This window comes from Armigeres subalbatus, chromosome 3 (genome assembly GCF_024139115.2).
Source record: "Armigeres subalbatus isolate Guangzhou_Male chromosome 3, GZ_Asu_2, whole genome shotgun sequence".
Lineage (NCBI taxonomy): Eukaryota > Metazoa > Arthropoda > Insecta > Diptera > Culicidae > Armigeres > Armigeres subalbatus.
Genome location: NC_085141.1, coordinates 69,189,702 through 69,216,531, shown reverse-complemented (window position 1 = coordinate 69,216,531; position 26,830 = coordinate 69,189,702). Strand labels below are relative to the sequence as shown.

Sequence of the window (26,830 nt, the reverse complement as noted above, 5' to 3'; positions counted from 1 at the left end):
GGGTAAAAATCAACAAGCTGACGTGGATCGATCTGATTGGGTGGATGGGAGGGAATACAAGGAAGGTGGAACAGGAACCATGATTGATTAACTACTCGATACTACCTTGCTCGTGTTTAGCAAAATATCAAACATATGTGACTCGATATACCGTTTTCGATATATATTTTGAAAGTAGAATAAGATCTGTACCAAATGTGATCAACGAACATTTGTCAAACGGGGCTTGTTACGCAGAAAACATGACCGGACGAATATGTTTTGCGCAAAGACACGAACGCTTAATCGAACATATGGATAGACGGATATCTGAACAATGCACCATACTGAGTCGACTTGTGTAACAAATCAGAGCCAATAAGAAAAAGCATTTTGCACCTGGAGGAAATACGTTGTTGAACAAAAGAGACACACATAATATTTAATCATTTTTGGAAACTTCGATGCAAGTAAACTGGTGCCCAAATTATGATATCCACCATGAAATCACGATCCAAACATAAATTACCCATCACCACAGAAAACCCAGCACTTTTTTCGTTGCCTGCAGCTGACCTTGCTCGACAGTTCACTCAAACCGAGACCCGTAACTGGTAATGTTTGCCGAACTAAAACTGCGGAGCACAAAGGTGGAAACTCTGTGATTGGAGCCGCCCCGGTTCAGGGAACAACTTACGGTCAGATCCAATCAAATGCAGTCAAATCGAAAAATAAAACTTTTGCACAAATTAGCCCCTTGCCGGCGAAAGTTACGCTGGCTGCTCCTTTTCCTCCGTTGGGGTCGTCAGCCAGATTCGCAAAATTCGACTTCTGGTGTTACGGATGGAGAGGAGAAAATCGACTATCCGCCACCTTCGTGGATTGACAGACTCGCCCTTGCTCCGAGACGATCCGAACCGACTAGGCGTGTAATGTTTTGATGCTTTGACGGCTGATGCTAATGGAAGATTGGCAAATTTTCCTCCTGCCCGTTGCTGTTGTTGTTGTTTTTGTTGTAATAGCTCAAGTTCCAGGGATTGAGTGCGTTGTTTTTGCCGCATCAGCTATGCCTTCATGACACCCCCCGTTGCGCCGGATGGAAGTTGTGCAGAAATCCAATCAATATCAGGCAGAAAAAAAGTTTGTATACCTTCATACCAGTACGGCTGCTTGTTAGGGAAGGGAACTCCAGTACCGGCATCAGTAGGGAATTTCTCACACGCGCCCGTTGCGCTCATTAGAAAGCTGCTTGGCCCTACTAAAGACGAACCAGACTACATCAAGGGAAAACAGGCTGTATTAGAGGTATGTGAGATTTTGGTTTAGAATAATGTTAGAAACACGGTCACAATATTGTTTATCTATTATTCGGAGACATTTTTTTCGAGGACATTAGATTAGATTCTAAGATTCTAAGAAAAATCCATTGGAAAATCCAAGGAACCTCCCCTGATAAATGGAAAGATTTTCTCAAAGAACGCTAGTAACATTTTGGTTGCACGAATGAATTTCCCAAGGAAATTCGAATGAATTTCCCAAGGAAATTCGAATGAATTTCCCAAGGAAATTCGAATGAATTTCCCAAGGAAATTCGAATGAATTTCCCAAGGAAATTCGAATGAATTTCCCAAGGAAATTCGAATGAATTTCCCAAGGAAATTCGAATGAATTTCCCAAGGAAATTCGAATGAATTTCCTTCCCAAGAAATTCGAATGAATTTCCCAAGGAAATTCGAATGAATTTCCCAAGGAAATTCGAATGAATTTCCCAAGGAAATTCGAATGAATTTCCCAAGGAAATTCGAATGAATTTCCCAAGGAAATTCGAATGAATTTCCCAAGGAAATTCGAATGAATTTCCCAAGGAAATTCAAATGAATTTCCCAAGGAAATTCAAATGAATTTCCCAAGGAAATTCGAATGAATTTCCCAAGGAAATTCGAATGAATTTCCCAAGGAAATTCGAATGAATTTCCCAAGGAAATTCGAATGAATTTCCCAAGGAAATTCGAATGAATTTCCCAAGGAAATTCGAATGAATTTTTGCAAGGAAATTCTAATCAATTTCCCAAGGAAACTCGAATGAATTTTCCATGGAAATTCGAATGAATTTTCCAAGGAGATTCGAATGAATTTCCCAAGGAAATTTGAATGAATTTCCCAAGGATATTCGAATGAATTTCCAAAGGGAAATTTAAATGAATTTCCAAAGGAAATTCGAATGAATTTCCCAAGGAAATTCGAATGAATTTCCCAAGGAAATTGAATGAATTTCCCAAGGAAATTCGAATGAATTTCCCAAGGAAATTGAAATGAATTTCCCAAGGAAATTGAATGAATTTCCCAAGGAAATTCGAATGAATTTCCCAAGGAAATTGAATGAATTTCCCAAGGAAATTCGAATGAATTTCCCAAGGAAATTGAATGAATTTCCCAAGGAAATTCGAATGAATTTCCCAAGGAAATTCGAATGAATTTCCAAGGAAATTGAAATGAATTTCCCAAGGAAATTCGAATGAATTTCCCAAGGAAATTGAATGAATTTCCCAAGGAAATTCGAATGAATTTCCCAAGGAAATTGAATGAATTTCCCAAGGAAATTCGAATGAATTTCCCAAGGAAATTCGAATGAATTTCCCAAGGAAATTCGAATGAATTTCCCAAGGAAATTGAATGAATTTCCAAGGAAATTCGAATGAATTTCCCAAGGAAATTCGAATGAATTTCCCAAGGAAATTCGAATGAATTTCCCAAGGAAATTCGAATGAATTTCCCAAGGAAATTCGAATGAATTTCCCAAGGAAATTCGAATGAATTTCCCAAGGAAATTCGAATGAATTTCCCAAGAAATTCGGATGAATTTCCCAAGGAAATTGAATGAATTTCCCAAGGAAATTCGAATGAATTTCCCAAGGAAATTCGAATGAATTTCCAAGGAAATTCGAATGAATTTCCCAAGAAAATTCGAATGAATTTCCCAAGAAAATTCTAATGAATTTCCCAAGGAATCGAATGAATTTCCCAAGGTAATTCGAATGAATTTCCCAAGGTGATTCGAATGAATTTCCCAAGGAAATTCGAATGAATTTCCCAAGGAAATTCGAATGAATTCTCAAGGAAATTCGAATGAATTTCCCAAGGAATCGAATGAATTTCCCAAGGTAATTCGAATGAATTTCCCAAGGAAATTCGTATGAATTTCCCAACGTAATTCGTATGAATTTCCCAAGGAAATTCGTATGAATTTCCCAAGGAAATTCGTATGAATTTCCCAAGGAAATTCGTTTAAATTTCCCAAGGAAATTCGTATGAATTTGCCAAGGAAATTCGAATGAATTTCCCAAGGAATCGAATGAATTTCCCAAGGTAATTCGAATGAATTTCCCAAGGAAATTCGTATGAATTTCCCATGAAATTGAATGAATTTCCCAAGGAAATTCGAATGAATTTCCCAAGGAAATTCGAATGAATTTCCCAAGGAAAATGATAAGATTTTCCCAAGCAAATTGGAATGAATTTCCCAAAGAAATTCGAATGAATTTCCCAAGGAAATTCGAATGAATTTCCCAAGGAAATTCGAATGAATTTCCCAAGGAAATTCGAATGAATTTCCCAAGGAAATTCGAATGAATTTCCCAAGGAAATTCGAATGAATTTCCCAAGGAAATTCGAATGAATTTCCCAAGGAAATTCGAATGAATTTCCCATGGAAATTCAGATGAATTTCCCATGGAAATTCGAATGAATTTCCCATGGAAATTCGAATGAATTTCTCACGGAAATTCAAATGAATATTCGAAATAATTTTCAAAGGAAATCCGGACCAGTTTTTCCAGAAAATTAGAGGAAATTTCCCAACAATTTCAATTTCTCAAGGTGATTCAAAGGATATTTGCAAGAATTTTCATAATCTATGGAAATTTCCCAATTCGGAGGAAATTCGAAATGTTTTCCTGGGGAGCTTCAAAAGAAATCCCCTAAGAAATCCAAAAGGATTTTCCCGGAAAAATAAGAAAATGTTATAGAAACTTCAAAGAGTTTTAAACAATTTCCCGAAGTTTGAAATAATTTCTTTAGGAAATTCTAAATATTTTTTCTGGGAAATACGAAGGAAATTCCCTGAGGAAAATTGAAGATACTTTCAGAGGAAATTTAAAGGAATTTCTCGAATGAATTTTCTGTGAAAATTCGAAGGAATGACTCATGGAATTCAATAGCAATTTCTGGTTGAAATTCATATCAATTCCCGATGGAAATTCAAGAGGGAATTCCTTTGGAAATACGTATTAAAAAAAATCAGGAGAATTTCGGAAGAAAATTTTTTCCATTCACTCATCGGAGGTACGCAAATCAAAATTCAAGTGCAAGTTTTGATAAAATTTAAATATGCGCAGTTGTTCCTTTTCTAGAAATGATTCGTAGTTTTCCACTTTCAATTTTATTCTCATTTTAAAATAGGATAGCCCATCATTTCTTTTGCAATGTCAAATTCAATATCTCGATTACCACACCACATACCCTTAAACTGTATTTCCTATTACAAAACTTACGTAACGATCCTATAATAACCATTAAATCCTGGCCATCGGATGCATCGTTGCGTGACTTCTCTCCCTCTCCTCCCTTCGTTCCGTAGTTCTAAAGAAGGTGGATGGAAAATCCTGCCCGAGTCATTTTTCATCCGTTTCGGTTTTTCGGTGAAGGGGACGGCCCCGGCAGCGGTAATGCAAAGCGATCGGTTTGCTTGTGTGGAATAGTTTTTGTTTTGGCTCTTCGATGCCACAGTGCCTGGCCCCTATTCGCCGGGGTGCTTCGAGTGCGATGCGGTGCGGTGTGCTCGACTGCCTGCACAGCAGCAGCAGCAGGGGCGTCCGAATTAACTTTGCAACTCTACTGGAGACCAAATTTCACACATGGGAAGCTGTCAGGAAATTTTGATCATTATTAATACGCTGGTGATTGGGTTTTATGGTGTGAAAATCTGATTTACTACTGGTGCGGAACTGAAGGGGATGTAATTAGAAATGTTAGGAACTCATTCGGATAAACCCCTTTTTCTCAGGGATAGTTTAAAAATAGAGACATCAGCAACAGAGGATCCAATTAGGAAGTTTAGCGAGACTAACCTAACGAGCTGGAGTAGATATTAGTTTCACATGAGGAATATTTTTGGCACATCTCATTCCAGTGTCATCGTTTCGCATTCAAATTGTCGCCAGAGTGATAATCGAGATGTATTCGTTTCATGTTCACAATTGCAAGCACTTTTGTATGAAGTCAAGTGAACTTTATTTTATTCAATCAATAGACAATTCACTATCGTACTCCTCCTGGTTCGCCACAAGTGTCTGCACGTGATCGTCTATTTGTTAATGCCTAATAAGGCATTCTCCCACCCACCCACGTAGACCAACAACCCTTTGCTGTTGATTTTAAAGGATTCAATTAGACCATGGGTTCCCGAGCTGTAGGCTGCAATTCAAAGTTGTGCTGCGAACAATTTTTGTTACGTTTGGTTGTGTTAACTAAATCAGACTTCATGTTTCACCAGAGGTCAATTAGGACATCCATTTTTTTTCATTACATCGCATCAGCTTGCGTTTCCCAACCTACAGCGTCCTGAGTAAGAAATTTCACTCAGATCACATCAGAGAAAGTTTGAAAAATTGATATACAAGTTTGTTACGCGTTATGGCCTCGTACTTGGTACCTAGCTTTCGCGATGATTATTGACGTGGTCAGGAAGTCTATTCTTGGAAGTGTTGAAGTGAAGTATAGTTTGCACATCCCAACATTTGGAAACCCCTGAAATAAACTGCCGGAAACTGGAGGCCGGACTTGCTCTCAGCACGCACTACCTACTCCGCACGTTTGCACACGCAATCTTCAATTAAGTATTGTTTGCCCGAACTGACAAAGCGAAACAAAGCCCTTTTTGTGCAAGCACCCCTTTCTCTCTGGTTATCGCTTCAATGAATGACTGAGCAAACCGTGATAAGGTTGGATTCATTGGAAAAGGCGATGAATGCTAACCGTGACAACAGCGGCAGCGCACCGGATGGCAACGCCAGCAATGCAAGTTCGGTAAAAGCGATTAAAATTATTTGCGTTTGATATTTCCAAGCTTTTAGTCTAATTTTCGTACACTCATACGAACGCGCGCTAATTTTAAGGCGATTAAAAGAAAAAACCGTGCTGTTTATTACTGTTGGCATCGACTGGTATTGTGGGTGTCTAATTGTTCTGTTTTGGAAAAAAGATGTGAACTTTTTCCACTCTGTTCAAATAAATAATAGAAAAGCTGTACCTAAGTAGATTTATTTCGGCTTTAACATTCTAAATGGAGGTGTGTAACATTAATCGTATACATTTTCCACATTGTATATCCCCACTACTGTGTGGGTGGACAGAGTAAATGAATATGGGTAAAGGCTAGAAAGTAAATGTTGCTAGCTGATACATGATGGCTCGAGCAATTGTGTTATAAGCAAAGGTTGGTTTGAACTTTTAATAATTTTGTTTCAGAATCATCATATTCTCTATTGACGGGGTTGGAGTAGGCACAAGTCTCACCAAGAAGAATGTACATTAGCATTAAGCAATTCGTACAAATTCGTAGGTGGCACAATGCTGGACTATTGTTTGAGTAGCATCACTTTCATCTGTTACCACAGATATTGATTTGCGACAAATCACTATCTCTTAGATGGAGATATGTCCTGGCCATGCGAATGCTGAGGAAGCGGATGGATGGTTAATTGGACACCTGCTACCTAGATGCAGACTTCTTAAAGGTTGTTAGTGTGGAAGGCTATAATCGCTTCGGTAGGAAACAGGAACATGAAACACAGAAATACAAAGTAGGAAAGGAACGAGCCTGGAATTGAACCCACGACCTCCTGCTTACAAGGAAGTAGTGGTAGCTACTAGACCACCAGCTCGTCACACGCCTCACCAAGAGTAATTCGACAATTTAACTAACTTATTTTATTAACTGTATAGAAAGCAGGACCATTTGGGCAGCACCCCCTATTCCCGTCTCTGAACGGATCTTCTTTTTTCAAGCTGCACCTGCATTTTAATAACCTTTACGAAGGCAAAACGCTACTTGAAAATATCACGGGTAAATGTTCAAACTACATTATGGTTTTATTTTTCAAACATTTTCTTAATTCGCTTATTTTGTACCTGATTTGAGAATTATAAGATTGTGGAATGTAACATTCGTATCAAATCAGTGATTCATCCGTACCAATATCGGCCGAATTGTAGTGACAGTTAGTACAGACCCCATTCGATATTGACAACATTCAGTTTTGATAACATTCGATTTTGGCAACACATTTTTTTTATATTGCTTATAAACCACGTAAATATCGTATTCCTCGTAAAAAAAGTGGTTAAGGTGATTATACAATCACGCCATGTGGTGAATTTTGAATTCACCACACGGTTTTCTACTTCTATTATAAAAAGTTCAAATCTAGCGTAATAATTTTCGTACAATGCTGAAATTAAAGTCGATTGTTTAGCATAAGTAAGCAAACGATCTACGGATGTTTCATCTCCATGGGCGTTGTGGTTCTCTCAATTTGTGCTCTTGAAAAATCACTAGAAAAAACGAACAGTGGGTAATGTCTTTGACACAACCGCGAAGTGGACGTAGGACTTGACTTGAACATGCCTTCAAATATACATAATATGTATGTCCTAATCTCTTACATCAACTAATTTGTACAAAATATCAACGATAACAGCCCAAACATTAATATAATATTTTTCGTGAGCCATTCAGAAAAAAATATCTCAAATACAAAATACATTATATTCCCTTCTTTGGCAAGACCTGTTCATCAAAAAACTACTTCGAACGAGAATATTCAAAAACTTTCACGGACGGGACGGGACGCGGTGGAACTGCCTGTAATGAGCCACCAGTTGGCTCAGCAGGGAAGTAGACTGTATCACTGCCTTTCGAATCAAGGGTTTCCAAGTCCGTACCATAGCGACCGAAGGAGAAAATTATTTAACTCTTATAGCATTGAAAAAAAAGCTATTTGTTTCGGTTCAAATAAGTAAGTTCAAAGAAGTAAGCGGTAATTTCAAATAATGAGGTATTTCGCGAGATGGTATAAAAAAGACTGAATCCTCTGCGAGCGAATGCACTTTTATTTTACACTTAATTTTGAATTGTCTCTGCTTCCCGATAGGTCGAACAATCAGTAAACGTTTTGTTTTCCCTTCATTATCGATGCGTTCGTGATGGGTTTCTTCTTTAGTACATCATCGTACAACATCCTTAGTAGTAGGGGACCAAAATACCCGCATTCGACTCGGGATTTGATGAAATGTTATTGATAATATTTGGCGTGTTATCTCCGATTTTTATATTTCAAAATGTATTTCATTATATGAAAGATTTGCACATAAAAGGTATCTTTGAGCCCCTTTCCAACTGTTCGTTTTGAAATTATTTAAGGTACACTGGGGGAAGTGGAAAAAGGGGGTAAGTGTAACAATCGACTCGAAAAATTGGAATTGTACATACTTTACAGTTTTTACCACACCATAACATTGTGCAAGAATATACTTTGATGCCCACACTAATACTATATTAAAATTTGTATAATACATACACTAACACGGTTAACGCTTGAACTGTCATTTTAGGTTTCGCGAAAAGTTGATTTTTCCATTCATAAAATCTCATTTTATTTGCACCAATTGTCCCTGTTTCAAGTTAATTTATATCACAGGTGACTATTACAATACAGTTAAACTAGTCCCATTCAATTTGTAGTGGTTATTACCATGAAAGCAAATAATTCAAAGATTTTACACTTACCCCTGGTATCAAACACTGCGGGGGAAGTGGAAAATGTTCTGATCACGCAAATTTTTCCTTCCCTCCAGGGTTTATTTGGATAGCTGTGAATCTTAGCATGTTCCTTCTTTGTTATCATTGTGATTCCAGTGGTGATTGGACTAATATAAAGTAGAAAATGCTTAATTAATCCACCTATTGGTATTGATGCCTTCCACATGTTTTAAAATGAAAAAAATCTATGAGAATGCAAAAAATAGCACTGGTAGGTGAATATATTCCATAATGCACATTCATTTATATTTTTAGCAAGTTTTGCAGTTGAATGCAATTTGTTTTGCGAACAAATTGGTTAAGGACAGGTGCAAATAAGAGATAATTTTGTACGTGTTTTGCGCACACACATACATACAAACACGCACACACAGACACCATCTCAATTCGTTAAACTAAGTTGATTAGTTTATAAGCCTGTAAGCCCCATTTTTCCTATAAAAAGTTCATCTTTGGGTCGAATATATAGATTTTACGTACACTTAATGTTCGAGAAGGCAAAACCAGCCCTCCACTAGCTATTACGAGAATTGCTTGGGACCTGTTCCGTTAAGCCAATGAAATTATCCAACAAAAGATACTCAGAGCAATTACCGTTCAAATTTTTGTTATATGTAACTACTCATCACAATTGAAGGTCAAGGTAACATGGGTTTTCCACTTACCCCATCCCACTGGGTTAAGTAGAAAAACAACTCCTAATTTTTAAATCTTTTTCCATCAATTTCAAGCAACTAAAATGGTATGAATTATCACACAGTTGATGCAAAATTGACTGTTTTTGATAGCCCATTTTAATTGAATGCATTTAGATCATTGAAATTGGTTTTACACTAATTCGAACATGCACTATCGATTTTTCCTTTTCCACTTCCCCCAGTGTACCTTATAAAAAAATATTGATAATCTGCTCTTCGCATATAAAATATTATCTTTAGAATATTGGATTTGGCACCCAAGTACAATTTCTAACGCGAAGAGTATTGAAAACTTTGACATCGAACTCTTTAGTAAGTCTATTCTTAGTCAGTGATTCTCAGAAGAACCGTTTGCTTTGAAAACATACACTATCCAACTTCATATCTCGGGTACTTATTCAAAAGGACGTATGTGATTTTGTAAACAAAGATTAAAACGTCGATTTGTCCAATCTGATAGCACTCCCACGCAAACCATCACCACAGACAGGTAGGGGAAGCCTTCGGCTACCTATTGGTGGTGTTGGTTTGCGTGGGAGTGCTATCAGATTGGACAAATCGACGTTTGGATCTTTGTTTACAAAATCACATACGTCCTTTTGAATAAGTACCCGAGATATGTTGTCTATTGTTGTAGTGGACTGTAAAACTTGTACTGGGTGCTACGGGCTGGAGCACGAAAAGAAAGCAGCCTTCATGAGGCATATCCGCCGATGTGTGCTAGTTCTCCGTATGCAGCCAGCAGGACGCGAACTGCCTTAATGCAGCGACCGACGAACCAGTGACGAATTGCAAAAAATTGAGAAAAATATCATTAACTCTCTTGGCCCTGATAAGGGCCGAAAATTAACTTATCCAGGAACAACTGGTTGACCGAGTGAGTTTCTTGCTCGAAACCAAACCCATACAATTTCTTTTATAGCACATTGCAATTCCTTCTCTTGCTTCTCTTCAGCCTTTCTCGGCTCGATGCCAATGCCGGCCGCACGGTGCTCCCCTGAGCGTTATTAACAAAAAAAATTCTCCATCAAACCTAATACCCGGAGCTGAATTCTGGGGCTGTACTGCATCTCTGGACGAAATTTGAAAAAAATCGTAGGGCCCGTTTTGGAGTTACGCCCTTTTCAAGACGTAACTGTATGATATCGAAGAAAATCAATATAATATCTCGTCTTATGCATATTTCTCAACTTCCATTGAGTCGTCAGCAATAAAAGTACACCCGATTCTTTTTTACACGGAGGATGCGTTCCGCGTAAAAAAAGTTTTCAGTTAAAAATTTGAAAATCCATGTAAAAAAAGTTTTATGATTTCTCGACGAATCATGCAAAATGGAGCAACTTTGCAAAAATTTTGTATGGGATTTTTTTTACACGGCCGTGTAAAAACAGAATCGGGTGTAGTTTGCTGATATACCAGTTGCATACTACAATGATGTACCAGCTTTGATTCAATGTAATAAAAACAGTAGACATATCCTTGACGAAAATGTGTTTATTGAAAATGGTATCGATTTCAATAATTCCAGATCAAAAAAAAATTAAAAACCTGACGACAATCGGCTACAAGTACTGTCTTTGTATCCTGTATCCTGAAAATATTTATATGGAACAGTTTGTCAAATTGAACCATTTCGAGTACATTATTGCAGGTGACCTTAAGATTATAAACCTGATAATAGAATGATGACTAATTGCGAAGCCGAGAAAAACTTGAGAGCGGCGTTTCCAGGACTATTGTAAAAAATCAGCTACTAATAAAAAATGAAAGAGTCGGGCATGCTGCGAAAAATACATCTAATTCCCGACAAGGACAGTCCTTCTATATTGATGAAGTGTCCTCCTCTTTCAATCCACGTGAACACTCTTTGTTCGTTAACGTTACATAAAAGCAGTGTTAAAACGAACTGGGCAGATTTATGGGTTTAAGGTGTAGGGTTATGTCTGATACCTTGAAGGTATCTTAAGCATAAAAACGGCTTGCTGAGCTTACCACTATCTTCTCGATGCTGCACACATTTAGTAAAATAATGCGGATTTGAGAAAGTTTGTTGACGTATGTATGGATGAAGCTTTAGTAAAGAACAGATGGGTTACTGCTCCTTGAATGCATGTACCCATACCAATATCAATCAAAAACATAGAATTGAAGTGCAAATTGCGTTGCTCTCATTTTTGTTATTTTTTTTCAGCAGTAAGCATGCACGAGAGCATTGGAAATGACACGTATCAAGTTGAAATCAATAACTTTTATATAGAATAACTTTTGTCACATATTATGTACAATTGTGTATAAAAATATAAACAAGTGGCCCTTAATGGGCCTTAAAACTTTTTTCTAATAGGTCATTTCTCTAGATCTAAAATTGTTGGCGTTATCGGAGCATGTTATTGATAGTGGTACAATTACCCTATGTGAATGACATCTGTGGTTTTTGTTTAAAGGTTTTCAAGCATTTTCAAAATGATTGCAACTCTTCATATGAACCTTCACCTGGATTCTATGTCGCAATTGATAAGTTCGTTGCCTCTTGGGAAAGTTAAGATCTACCGAAGACCTTCAAATATCATTTCCCAAAGTTTCATATAAAAGGATTTTTTAATACATTCGGCCATGGGCAGTAGACCTCTTCATGTTTTCAAAAAGTATCAAAAATTCAACGGGTCAGCCCAGAATCACAATTCTTATGCTAAAATAGGCCTCCTGCCAAATTTTCAGCTGATTCGGATAAAATTTTGAGGTGGCTCAAGTCGATTTAGTGTTTTTGGGCTATTTTCAATTTTGAAAAAAATCTAACGAGAGATATAAACGCCGAAAACCATCGCAACAACCTCTATATGGAAGCTTTTGGTGTGCTCTACAACTCTTGTGAATATTGCGATTCGTTCCGTTCACGTTTTGGCCATGTTAAAGTGATTTTCAAGCTTTAAAGTGCATAAAAACACTCTTCCCCCTTAAAGTCGTTTTTCTACAAAATTCTCGAATTTATGACAAATCATTATTAATTTATTATATTTATTTTCCTCTTTTTTCCCTGGACATTTGAGTATTATAATAGCTAATGTTCGATTTACCGTTAAATTCTTAAAAATCAGAAGCTGAACATTTGTCATAAATTTGCACGTTGGGATTTCGTCAAACAAGTTGTTCGAACAAAGAAGCTTTAAATTCACTTGTTACTACGACGCACTAAATGGTAAAAGCATACAGACATATGATTAAACAAACCAAATTTGGAAATCGTTAGTTGTTAGCATCAAATATCACATAATTTGATTTATGTTTTGTTCGAATAACTTGTTTAAGGAAATCCTAGCGTACAAATTTATGACAAATGTTCAGCTTCTGATTTTTAAGAATTTAACGGTAAATCGAACATCAGAAGTTATATTACTCAAATGTCCAGGAAAAAAAGAGGAAAATAAATGTTTTAAATTAGCAATGATTTGTCATAAATCCAAGAATTTTGTAGAACAACGACTGTTAGTGGAAACAGTGTTTTTATGCACTTATAAGCTTAAAAATCACTTTAACATGGTCAAAACATGAACGGAACGTATCGCAATGTTCACAAGACTTGTAGAGCACACCAAAATCTTCCATATAGAGGTTGTTGCGATGGTTTTCGGCGTTTATATCTCTTGTTGGATTTTTTTCAAAATTTAAAATAGCCCAAAAACACTAAATCGACTTGAGCCACCTCGAAATATTATCCGAATTAGCTGAAAATTTGACAGGAGGCTTTTTTTAGCATAAGAATTGTGATTCTGGGCTGACCGATTGAATTTTTGATACTTTTTGAAAACATGAAGAGGTCTAATGGGCAGGGATGGCACAAAGAGTATATATCGACATATACGCCGAAGTTGTATAAAACCCATCTCTTGCGAGCTGAAATTGCGAAAAGAAGATATGTGTGCATTTGATATTGTACATTTAATTTAAACATAAATAAAAAGGGTTAATCATATGTAGTTGGCTAGAATTGAATGTAGACTTAAGATGAAGGTAATCTTATTTTTAAATGTTCTTAGACAAATCTCATATAACTTATCGTCATAGTCAACAATTTTGTATAGAATTCTAACAAAAATAAAATCTTTTTTATCGCTGACGATGCCTTGGAAGTTGAGAAATATGTATTTGATGAGATGTTATACACAGAATTCTGTTTTTGTTTCGATTTTGTTTCGGTCGAATTTTTGATCGTTTGGCTTTAATTTATGACCAAAACACATGTTCCTGAAGCCACTAATAATCCAGAGAAAAGTCAGATGATTATTTATATATGATAATCATTTTAGATGTGGATACAACTTAAAAAATTTAGATCGTGTTGAAACAGAATCCTGTGAATTTCTTCGATATATATCAGTTACGTCTTAAAAAGGGCGTAACTCCAAAACGGGCTCTACGATTTTTTTCAAATTTCGTCCAGAGATGCAGAATAGCCCCAGAATTCAGTTCCGGGTATTAGTTTTGATGGAGAATTTTTTTTGTTAATAACGGTCAGGGGAGCACCGTGGGCCGGCCTCGGCTCGACTCTGCGACTGCTGCCGATCGGGTCTACAGAGTGAGCTGCTTCTGCATCTTCTTCTGCTGCTGTACTGGTTTATGCTTCGGCTGATGCTGGCCCCGACGCTGCCGATCGGAAAAAGCGGATGATGGGTACGATGCTACCTGGCTAAAAGGCTTGAGTGCCAATCTGCTGTCGAATCGATGCTGCTTGCTCCGCTTGTCCCAGTCAGAATGAAAGAAAAAAGAATAGCGTTGCGCTATTTTATGCCTTTTCGGCACACCCAGCGGCAGCTCATTCGCTGGAGTCTATACCAATCAGAAGATGCTAAAGGAATGATGCAAGAATGATGCGGTACCCATATTTATAGGTTCTCTTGAGCTCAATGTTTTGCATTGAAAACAGTTTTAGGCCTATTGAAACAATGTTTTCGTATCTTATCAAGTATGGACATGAAAGGCATACTCATAATCTGTCGATTTAGAGGCTTACCGTATAAATTCGTTCACTGAGACGAACGATATTAACCATTAAAATCTTTCAACACAACGTAACGCGGTCGATTTAGAAATTTTGAAATGACACCCGGTATAGTAAAGAGAGACGTAAGTCCTACGTCAAAACACGTGGTTTCCAAGATGGCCGATTTGTGGCTTTGTTGTATAACCACCTTAAAGCTTGATCCACTCAGTATTTGGCCGCACGAAATTAGACATTTCTTTGCCAAAAAAGTGCATAAAAAGGTGCTTCAAGTTTTATTACACAGGGAAATTAGTAAACTTTGAAGGTGAAAATATTGAAAAATTACTCATTGGCATTTCGGATGAAATCTCCGACTTTTCTCTCAATACCACTCGTTATTTTTTGCACCACTTCTCCATATAAGATGGTTTTCTGATTGTTTTGCACCATTTCTCAAGTTTCCCTATGATAATTGCCGAATATTTTTTCAATACAGCAGATGCTTTGATATACCATCAATTTGTGAGAAATCTTGCTTGCATAGACATAGTTGAATTTTCCTGAGGCATTACCCTTCCGTTTGACAAGGTAAAACTTGTGTCCCGGGAATCAAAAGTCAATTTTAATATTAATTTCATCAATTGTATTTCGTCAGAACTTGCTCGACCAGCATTCTTGTGCGATGTTTGGCAACCAGGATCTGTTTCAGGGTCCTATTGGGACGCTTACTGACATCATACGACTTGAAACCTTCGCGCCGATAGATTATTTGAGCTGTGCTGTACGGCGCAGTGAACTTTTTCGCTATATCACGCAAGGAAATCCCAAAATGGTTCCGAACTGCTCTGCAGACGTTCACTTGAAGTTTCTGGTCGTATGTTCCACTTCTACGATTGTTTTGTTCTACGCGATCCAGCAATAGTGTTTCCCGATAACGTTTGACAGTTTTTACTGTTAATTTAACTTATTTTAGATACTTTGAAATCATTCCTCCTGACCATGTTGGATTTCAAACGTGAGTGTGCAAAATTTGTTCCGTTCCATTTTCGATAACTTTTCAACGTTAGCATCAATACTGATGAAACTTTCACCATAAATTGAACAAACCTTCCGCAACGATGTGATGTATTTTACTTCTCGGTACGGACACCAGAGGCGCTACAGTAATTGGAAAGAAACGGCTAAATACTAAGTGGATCGAGCTTTAGACCCCTAAGCCGGCGTAAAGATTTTTTTTTAAAGAATCGTGTATTTTTTTTCAAGTTAAACGCCTAAATATAGAAATTTTCATAAAAGTAATTGGTTAAACTCCGAAAGCGACGAAATTTGTTTTATAAAAAGCCGCGTAAATTTTTTTAGTGTAAACGTTTAGATTTCAAAATTCGCGTAAAAAGGGTCACAGTCTGTCTAGCGTCACAAAAAGTGAAGAAATGTGAAAGTATGGAAACATGAGGAAACAAAAACCATTCGATTTTGGCAACATAAATGTTCCGAACGTGTTGCCAAAATTGGAATGGAATCTGCAGTTACAATCTAGTTTTAGGTTATCTTCAATAGAATACCCATGGAAAGCTGCTAAAAATTCTCACGTAGTGATTAATGTTTGAGAAATAATGAGAAATGAGAATTAATGTTGAGAAATGAAAAATAACAAGTGAGAAGAAAAAAAAGCCAATACCTTATTTTCGATAAAGTCACACGGCGATCAAACCATTCAAATTAGAAGTGAGAAGTATTAAGTAAGAAATGAAATGTGAGACGTTTTATTCCTCATTTCTAACTTATCTCTTTGCACTTTTTGCTTCTCACAGTGAAAACTGAGAAGTATGAAAAAAGCAAATATACTCTATTACCAATATAGTCCACTTTGGCTGATTTCGAAAGACAACACAGTAGCGCCGCGTTGTCACATAAGGTAATCAATGTAGTGAAAAGACATGTCGAGGGGTGTTCAAACTTATGAAGCAATATGCAGTATGTCATGTCTAAATGTTTGCTAGATATCATTATATAATTCCATTTTGATATCTGAGTTTGAAAATAAAATTTCATAAAATGTAATTTCAATAGCTAAAGCAAAGGAAATTGTAGAATTATGTAATCTATCCAATTATCACACCCCCTGCTATCGTTTTCAGACGTTGTATGTCTTTTGTGATGCAAGATGGTATAATTGTGCTATCTGTTGCCTGATAAATGGGGATTCTCTATGTGGACTATATTGTTAATCTGCTATAATTGAAAAAAGGAATTTCTTACTGTGAAAAATTAGAAGTACGAAGTGAGACATAAGAATTTGGACTTGAGGAGTGGGACGTTCTCATTGCGACACTTTACTTTCACTCCTCACATCTTATTCCTTATTTACTACTGCCCACTTGTTACTTTTCACTTTTCATTATCACTTCTTACTTTTCACAGTAAGAAGAGAGAAATGAGAAGTGAGAAGTAAGAACACTTCTCTCCTCGCACTGCTCACTTTCCGAAGCGAGAAGTGAGGTGTGAGAAAATATACGCCTTACATTCCACACCTCATTTTCATTTTTTTCTGCTCACTTGTTTTATCTTACTTCTCATTCTTACCTCTCATTGTGAAAAGTGCGAAATGAGAAATAAGCAGTGAGAAGTAAGAAGTGAGATGTGAGACGTCTTATTTTTCAATTATTATTTCTCACGCCTTACTTTTCTTTTCTCGATGAGAAGTGAAAATGAGAAGCAACATTTTTTTTCAAACTCGTTTATTTGATAGACTCATGCGTGTATAACACTTCACGGAATCACGATTCTTTATGTTTTGTAGAATGGATAGCATCTTATTACTAAAACGAAGTAAGAGAGGGACATAAGCTAAGGTATTCGTGGTGACTCGAGGCTAGATTTACAATGTTTAGGGAAAGACGTGGTTTATAATTCGAGAACAAGTAACAAATAAGAAATTAGATGCGAGGAAGCACAAGTAAAACGTCTCTCTCCTCATTTCTCCCTTCACACTTCTTACTTTTCACAGTTATTTCAATACTGTAAAATATCGGATAACTACAAGTCATTTAGCTGAAATGCTTTTCAACTGCAATTCGATTGTTGCAACAGTTTTGCAGCTATCAAACTTCTTAAATTCAGAACGAAGTCAAAGTCAATGGCGGGTGCATTGCGCTGCACACTAAGATGCACTTTCATTGCATCTGACATCGAATGTCAACCGTTTTGCGACTAAAATGCGTTGCAGTTACCGAACGTTTGTTGACTAAGCGTTTGTTATCTTAAACGTTTCACATGTTGCAGTTATCGCACGACTAGTGTAGTAGCCTTTATTAGGATAGAATAAGTCGAAACACACTTCTTGAAGTGACTTAGGCTTAATTTTTCCTCTCAATTCTTTAAGACAGGTTTAGTCTCAAACAACCTTCTAGAAATAACTCTCGAATCTCTTGAAGTTGCTTCAGACATTTATATAAGATTTTATTTAACCCTCTAAGACCCAAATGCTTGTTTGTACTTGCTCAAAAACATTTTCTTAATAGATCTTATTACATTGTCTTATTACGGTGATAACTTTCAATTTGCGGTTCTATCAATATAAAATTTTGGATTTTCAGATTTCTTTTTAAATTGTTTTCAAGATAATTTCTAAAATTTATTCATCAGTGCCAATTTTTCAGGTCTTCATACAAAATTGCAATATTAGAATTTTCAAAGTTTTGGAACTTGTTTTTTATGTTCTATGTAAAAAGTTAGAGACATATTTTAGATTTTCCTTCTATTTTCTCTCTTAATCATGTATCAGAAATTCTTTCAGAGCTCCATTTTTTCAACGGAATTATTAAAAAATAGTTTGAAAGCTGTTCAAATTTTACCACAGTTGTCTCATAAATTGCTAAATTCCTCTTAGATAAATTGGTTTTCATGGAATTTTTTCATCACTAGTTGAAACTTATGGAGATATTTATCGATAAGTTTCATTAGGAATTCTTGAAAATTTCTTGCTCTACGAGTTTCTTGAGAAACTTCCTTATCAATTTCTAGCAGCCCAGTTGCCAAAACCATTTCTGTGTGACTCACATTTTTCTAATGATAGTTCTTCAAGACATTACAAAAAAATAGTTCTTTACTTTGTCATCACCAAGAATGTTTTCAACTTCATAGATAGTTAAATTTCCTAGTTGGTTGCGTGATTTCCCGCGTTTTTCCCGTTTTTTTTCGATCGGGTCCAATTTCCAGCTTTTTCCGCTTTCCCGAATAGATGGATACCCAAACGACATTTACTGTCGTATGACCCATTCGGCCAAATGGCCCTTTCAACCAAACGACCATTTCGGCCAAACGGCATTTTCCGTCAAATGACCGATTCGGTCAAACGGCTAATCGGCCAAGAAGCATTTTTGCGACAAACGACATTTTTTGAGCGTATGCCTTTTTCTTGCAGTTTGCCGTTTTCGACCACACAACATTTTCGGTCAAATCGTTTCGGCCAAAAGTACAATTCGGTTTAATGACTTTTAGCCTAACGTGTTATTCGGTCAAATGGCTTCTCCATGTCCACTAATCCCTCCGAGAAAATATGAAATGCCATTTTATGCATTTTGTCCTGCACTTATCGGCGTTTTCGGGTTTTTGCGTCTTTTTCGGACGTTTCGATGTGTATTTCACCTTCTGCAATGTTGGTTGCCAAATAAGCCCATTGGATGGATGACACCCACCTGGATGACAATCGACCGCCAGTAAAGGGTTGTATTCTTAGCTGGTAGGGTAGCCTAAGCACTGGTGTCCTTCTGACATCAGCTAGACTAAGGTTCCCAAACTTTTTGTATATGCGATTCACCGCACAATCCCATACTGCTTGCGACCCATCAGGTACAAAATGCATTGATATTTAGAAATAGCATACATGGGAGTTCACGTTGGATTGAGCATCTCATAATAAATTATCCCTTTATTTGTTGTTGCCAAAATATCAGCTATTTTTTATTCTATTTGGATTGTATTTTGAATTGATTTGGATTGAAGTTAGATCAAATTTTGTTTAGATTTAGATTGGATTTAAATTGGATTGTAATGGCCTTCATCGTATTTGCCAAAATCTCGACAATTTTTCAGAATTCGTATTTGTTGTTGCCAATATATCAGCTATTTTTTATTCTATTTCGATTGTATTTTGAATTGATTTGGATTGAAGTTAGATCAAATTTTATTTAGATTTAGATTGGATTTAAATTGGATTGTAATGGCCTGCATCGTATTTGCCAAAATCTCGACAATTTTTCAGAATTCGCATTTGGCTATTTGGCTTTTCAATTAACACTCGAGCTTGCGCGTTGTTGTATTTTGTACAACATTAACGACCAAACTTCGCTCGCGGTACACAGCTCGAGCGAGCCTGCATGAGCGTCCCAGGACCTCGTGCGTGCTGGACGGTTGATTGTTTCATTATTTCATTAGGAATGATCCATAAAGTACATCACGCTAAAATCAACTGTTTTTCATCTCCTTCTCTCCCCATCGTGACCATTCTTGTAATAAACCTTTATTTTTTTGTGTAAATTGTCGCTGACTTAGATCCAAATATATAAACCGGTATAGTTTTTTTTGGAACCAAATAGGGTCTAAAATTTAATCGCGACCCACAGTTTGGGATCCCATGAGCTAGAGTGAAGAGATGCGTCCTGTGGGGTGTCTGCCTAGAATGTGAAGGGGTTTGACAGTGGGCTCCGTGACGATTGGGCAAATCAAGCATGCGAAAGATGTTCAATTTTCAAAAAAGGACTAACCACGGTAGAAGTTGGTACTCGGATTCGGATGGCTGTTCCGCAAACTTGACTTTGAAGTAGTCTTGTTGTTCAGTGATTATCACCCTAGTAACATCGATGGATTTATTGTGGTTTTATAGCACACTTGAAGAGTAAATCGATGTCTCTAAGAGTGTTATAAAACCAAAATTGTTACTTGGACATGCCCATCTAGAGAGTAGGAGGTTGAAGGTTCGAGTCCCTCCAAGAAACGTGGAGTCTTTTTTGCAAATTCAATATCAAATTGTCCATTTCGGAAGCATGTGCTGTGCAGCCAAGTTATTTAACAAAAAAAAAATTTTTCCTGCGGCGAGTTGCCGAATAATATGTAACTAATAGTAGCTCTGTTAAACTTCTATAAGAAGCTTCATGTATCCGCAAAAGCAGGCCCTACTATATTGACCGTGTGCCTAGCTGTAGTGTCGAATCAAATGAATCCAAGAAGCATGGACATTTAAAGGATCTATGGTTATATGATGGATAGCGTAATAAGTCCTATGTCCAAGGCTTGAATAAAGTCTCAATTTTCTGCTATATTGTGGTCAATTGTTATATTGTGACCACATTATGGAAAAAAAATATATATATATATATGACATAATGATAAAAGAAATTAGTTGATGTATTTGCTTTGCAAAAAGTTTATAACAGTACTAGCGAAAGAAACCCAGCTTTGCCCGGGTGTTGCAAATTTCACAATGAACTATTTGCAGCACCGCACTCTAGATCACTTTCCGTGCGCTTGTTTTGTTTTGCTCAACAGATTATCCAAAATTGTAATCTAATAATTTTTTACATTTCCCCGTTAAATTAACCAACGTTTTGTATTAGCAAACCTTGCAGATCCAAAAACGAATCGATTAAGGAAAAAACATTGCAGATCGGCAACCCGTTCGCGAGTTCAATCGTCAGGAAAGAAGTCTCGACTTACTTTTATTATATGGATTTAATAAAAACAACATTTTTCTTATCAAAATTAATGTTTTATATATGTCTGTGAACTGTGTGGTACTAGCTTTTATACTAGCCAACATTATGAAGTTTACTGAACACGAAATTGATTATTCGAGAGTAAAATAAGTAGTGATTCAGTTTCATTCCAAATCTTCGACCACTATTGTAGTTTAAATCTGGAACATAATAGAACAAACCTAAATGAAATCATTAATTTTTTTTTCGCCAAGAAAGGCACCGTAATTGCAAAGTGGATTGATCCATAGATAAAATGACACCATACATATTGAAAAATATTTGAATTTTGTGATTCATTCGTGGTTCAAATCTGCAGAAAGTAGAACTGAGCGATATACCAGTTTCTTTTTGACAGTTGACTGGTATAAAAAAAATGAATCTAGAACAGCTGCTAGGTAAATTAATGTTTCAAATTCATATTCAAACCGACAGCCCCGAACGATTTGAATCACTGCTGATTTTACTCTTAGGTATTCACGTGAACTAAAAAAATATTCTTGAGAACCGTCTCTAGAGTGGAATAAAACTTGTAATGTTTTTTTTTTGGTAAGTAACCCTACCTTCCCTCACTCATCGGTTAGGTCAGTAGCGGAAACTCATTGGTTCGGACACATATGAACATCAAGCAACGACCAGGAATTGAATCCAGAGAAAATGAAGAAATCTCGCGCTCACTTTGAAATTCGGAACTGCATATATGCCACGTGTAGGTTTATGTTCATTATTAAAAGACAGGAACACCGTCTTCGACCAGAAGTCGTACAGACTGAACACTTAACACCTAGCATGAGACAACGGACAGAACACATAACACCCAGTGGACCAGTGGAGAATTTTTCGATTACGAAGAGCTTCCTCCTTACCAGGGAGTGAATTGAACCCACACTCCACAGCACTTGCGTATATGTGATTGACGTCGCTAATCGCAAGGCCACGAAGCCCACAAAATTCCATTTTTTATGTGAGCAACTTGTCTACACTGATAGAGTCATAGAGTTATCTAAAAGTGATCAAAACCTGCCCTTCTTGTTGACCACTAGGTAATAACTAACTGAAGTTATCACTTAGTGATCATGCTGTCGTATTTAATTATTCAAGAAATATTGTCTCACAAATTTATTAATTCATCACATAAAAACAAGCGCAAAAAATATACTTCAATGTCAGGTCCAATAACAAGCAAGGATAAATCGAACACATCCCGTACACAATTTTCAAGCCGGCGTGGGACCACCATATGAGGGATTCAATATTTGCAGAGCGCTTAATTTATTTCCCAGTCCCACCTTTCGCCTTTGTGCACTGACAACGGTGAGACAGCGAACGGCCGAAAAAGGAGCACTTTCGTACTGTGAAGAAATGATAACTGGATGCCGGGCCATTATTTGCACGGATACACAATAATAGAATAAGTAATGAATTATCCGGACATAGTTCTCCCCGTGGCCATCGGAAGTCATTGCGAATACTGCGGACGAACAATCGAGATTAAATTCGGTAACAATGAGGCAAAAACGAGAGCCTGAAAAATGGACTTCATATGTCAGAAATGTTCGACCCTTGTCCCGATTCCTGCCATTCTGTGCACTTTTTTTCCCTCCGATTCGACTTTGTCCGACAGTTCTATTAGCTTCGAGTAGGGTCGGGCCGTGGTCGATCGAACCTGAGAGGACGACACGCTGGTTGTATTTACCTTTCTGCTCGGTTGGAGGCTCGCGCGCATCATTCACTCGCCTGCATCTATTGTGTGCCGATTGCGAAAACGACTGCAACGTTGCAATATTTGAACAATTATGCGTTCCTTTAGGGTAGGAGTGTAGTTGCGAGTACCTCAGCATTTTGTAGATCATGCAGCGGTAATTTTGGGACCAGACCTCTGCAGAGAGGCTACGAAGGCATATTTATACAAATCGGGGATGGAGCGTTTGGCCGAAGGCAACTAGGCCAAAAGTTGTTTAACTGAATATATCATTTGGCCGGACAGACAATTAGGCCGAAAGTCATTTGACCGAAAGGGTCATTTAGCCGAATAGGACATTTGACTGAATAGGACATATGGCCGAATGGGACATTTGGCCGAATATGACATTTGGTCGAATAGAACATTTAGCCGAATAGGACATTTGGCCGTATAGGAAATTTGGCTGAATACGTCATTTGCCGAAAGTGAAGGAAAAGTGAGAAATGAGGTGTGAAAAGTGAGACGTTTTATTTCTCACCACTTTTTTCCCACTTCTCGCTGTGTGAAGCTATATGCGTGAAGACGTCTCACTACCCAATTAACAATACTCACTTTTCACAGTAAACAGTGAGAAATGAGAAGTCACTCACATTTCACTCCTCATTTCTCACTTCTGACTGTAAAAAGTGAGTAGTGCGAAATGATAAATGAGGAATGAGAAGTGAGAAGTGGCATTCCGCCAGGTGCCTTTCGGCCGAATGGGTTTCGACCAAACGACCCTTCCCCATTGAACAACACAATTTATCAATCAAATACATTCTAGGAAAATTAATTGAAATGCTGAATTAGTTGCGAGTTTATTTATTGAAATACTAAGTAGAGTAATATTAGCATGCACGTTTCATTTAAGCTTTTTGTTCATTTCTCGATAAATCTGCACGAGCGTAATGGCGTTATGTAACTTGCATTGTATCAAAGCTTGCTTGCCATTTCTAAATCGAGTAGAAGTTCTTGAATAGGTGTATTCTGCAAGGCATTTTATAGCACCTTATGGCTTAGTAACTATGTTTCTCAACTGTTTTAATATTTAGAATTTTTTGGAACACGCTATCGCTATGAAACTCAATAGTGATCAACTACGCTTTATTCTCTGTCGAATGCAACATGTTGGATGGAAGTGGTGTATGGAACCAAATAAGTTGATTCTTGGCTAATTTCTGGAAAGGCAGTAAATATCACTAGCTGGTGAGTTAGTTTGGTTTTCATGATTTATATTGAGCTTTGGTTTTGGCATTGGTTCTGCACTCAAATATCCAACAACATTGAATGCATGTTCGTCTCTCGTTTCGATAATAATTAATCTCAATTAACTGCTCAACACTGATAGCTTTCCTCTTGACTCACATTATGCTTTACTGTGTGTACAATGGACAAACGTCCAGTCAAGTGTGAATAACAGCTGCACAAATAGTCATAGTTAGAAGCTGTAAAGCCTTTCAATTACTGATCACTTTGCACAGTCGAGGGCTTGTTTTTTCATCACATCAACAAAAGCCTCTCAACAGTCAAACAGCCAATCAATGCTAGATAATGGTATTCGTTCGTTCAACAATGTGTATTCAAACAATTATTAATTTGTTTAAAGTTATTCAATCGAAAATCTAATAGGGACTGGGGGACTTCATTTCCACTATCCTAATGACGGTGCAGGCCACTCTGCCAGTGGTTTCTGTGTCCTAGGACAGCTTTTGCGAATGCTCAGTAAGCTATACTTATTCTATTCCACGGGTGTTAATGGGCTAATATCGGAACCGAACAAACAATTGAAGCTGATAAAAAGCTTATTACATTGTTCAGCAGAAAGATAGACTATCAAAATGCATATTGCGCCGAAGATAGTTGAATAAGAATTTCATTTTAGAATTAGAAATCCTTCGAGTATGATTTTTTTTTTGGATGAAGTGTAATTTGTATTACAAATACACGGATGTACATATACACGGATGCTTAAATTATAATATGACATCGCTGGTCACGATAATTAACGCCGACAACAATCTAGTTGTGGAAAGCAATCTCTGGAATGAAGAGATTCGAAGGTGGTTGGTACAGATAAAAAAGACAGAAATATTGTCTTCGGCCAGAGATCATACAGACTGAACACTCAAACACCTAGCATGAGACAACGAACCAGTGGATCAGTGAAGAATTTTTCGATCACGAAAAGTTTCCTCTTTGCCGGGGCATAGAACATGCGTTTAGACGATTGAAGTCGCAAGTCACACGGCCACGAAACCCACAAAGATCTACAAAGTTTTATTCAATCACGATTCAATTGTCTGTTTCATCCAAACTAGAAAAATTTCAGCGTAGAAATCACATTCTTCCTAATTTGGTGGTACGTACAGTATAAAGAACACATACAATATCAAACGCGCGAAAATCCCTAATCAATGGTAATATTGATCCGTAAATCAACTACAAACAAACTATCTGTTGATCCAATTATTATATTGTGACTATCCAGTTTTGTTATCTCCCCCTCACATCGAACGTTTCCAGAAGAGAACGATACGATTCTCAGAAAAGTAAACAACCAGTTCTTCTTTTAACTGAATAAAATTCAAATAGCAGAAACAAACAGTCAGGATTAGTTACCCTCGCTTGTGAAACAAAACACAACTAAACCACCTCGCTTCCATCGAAGCGAGAAGTTCCAACGAACGAAATCAAACCAATTAGCGAATGGTGTTTATATTTCCGTTTTTTTTCTCCTTCTCCCTTCTATTTTGCAGGGCTGGCTTTCATCCATTTCATCTAGGATTAGCTCTTAACAACCGCCGCCAACTCCTGCCGCACGTGTACTCGTGCTGCAGCAGTGAACGTTGACCCGTGAACCACCCCTCATCAATCGGAACCAAAAACCCAACCTCAACAATGTCACCTCCGCGGTCCTCGAGTTGGGCCACCTTGGCATTTGTCCTCTCGCTCACCTCCACCTGCCTTCTACAGACAACACTGGCCCGAAGCTATGAAAAGGAAAGCTATCGAAAGGGCAAATCCACACAGATCTCAGCCTCCCAGCCCACGATTACCACTCCCCTGGTGGATCTCTGCTCCGAGGATATTAACATGAAATTGGCCTGCCACTGTTCACCGGAAGGACACGCCAAGGCACAAAAGGCGTCCTGCTCGATATTCGACGGGGAGCTTCCCCGAAAAGACGCCAACTGGCTGGCGTTCCACACGCAAACCAGCCTGGAGAATCTCAAGTTTACCGTGCGCAAATCCGGCAATCTCACCTACATTCCCTCGGACGTACTGTTCACGCTGAAAAAACTCCGAATGCTCACCATCGAGTACGGCATCATTTCGGACATCTACCCGTACGCGTTCGGTAACCTGACTGAACTGCGGACGGTGAACCTACCGAACAACCAGATAAAAACCCTCCACTCACATGCTTTTGCCAATCACCACGCGCTGGACGAGATCATGCTGGAGAACAACGACATCCGACGGATCGATCGCGAAGCGTTCGTTAACCTACCGATGCTGATCAAGCTGAACCTGGCGAACAACACCATCGCAGAGTTGCACGATAACGGGTTCGTTGAATTGACGAAGCTTGAGGAACTTCGGCTGGAGTTGAACATGATCTCGGTGCTGGCCAAGGAGTACTTCAAGGGATTGGAGAACCTTAAAGTGCTGAAGTTGTCCTACAACGATGTCAACTACATTGGGGCTACGGTGTTTGCCGATCTGTGGAGTCTCCAGATGTTATTCTTGGATGGAAATAAAATCGAGGTAAGTTGCGAACTAGCGATCGATCGACCAATCAGTAAAACATATTTGTTTTGT

General features: G+C 37.7%; 1 protein-coding gene across 3 annotated transcripts in view; it reads left to right on the top strand.

Annotated features, from left to right (window-relative positions):
• LOC134225610 (connectin-like) overlaps positions 1-26,830 on the top strand; it is a 235,996-nt gene that overhangs the window by 181,117 nt on the left and 28,049 nt on the right. For all 3 annotated transcript variants that reach the window (XM_062705817.1, XM_062705814.1, XM_062705815.1), the window contains one exon: positions 25,765-26,776. In XM_062705817.1, the coding sequence (XP_062561801.1) occupies positions 25,907-26,776 (870 nt within the window). In that variant the 5' untranslated portion in view covers positions 25,765-25,906. The remainder of the gene's footprint in view (positions 1-25,764; positions 26,777-26,830) is intronic.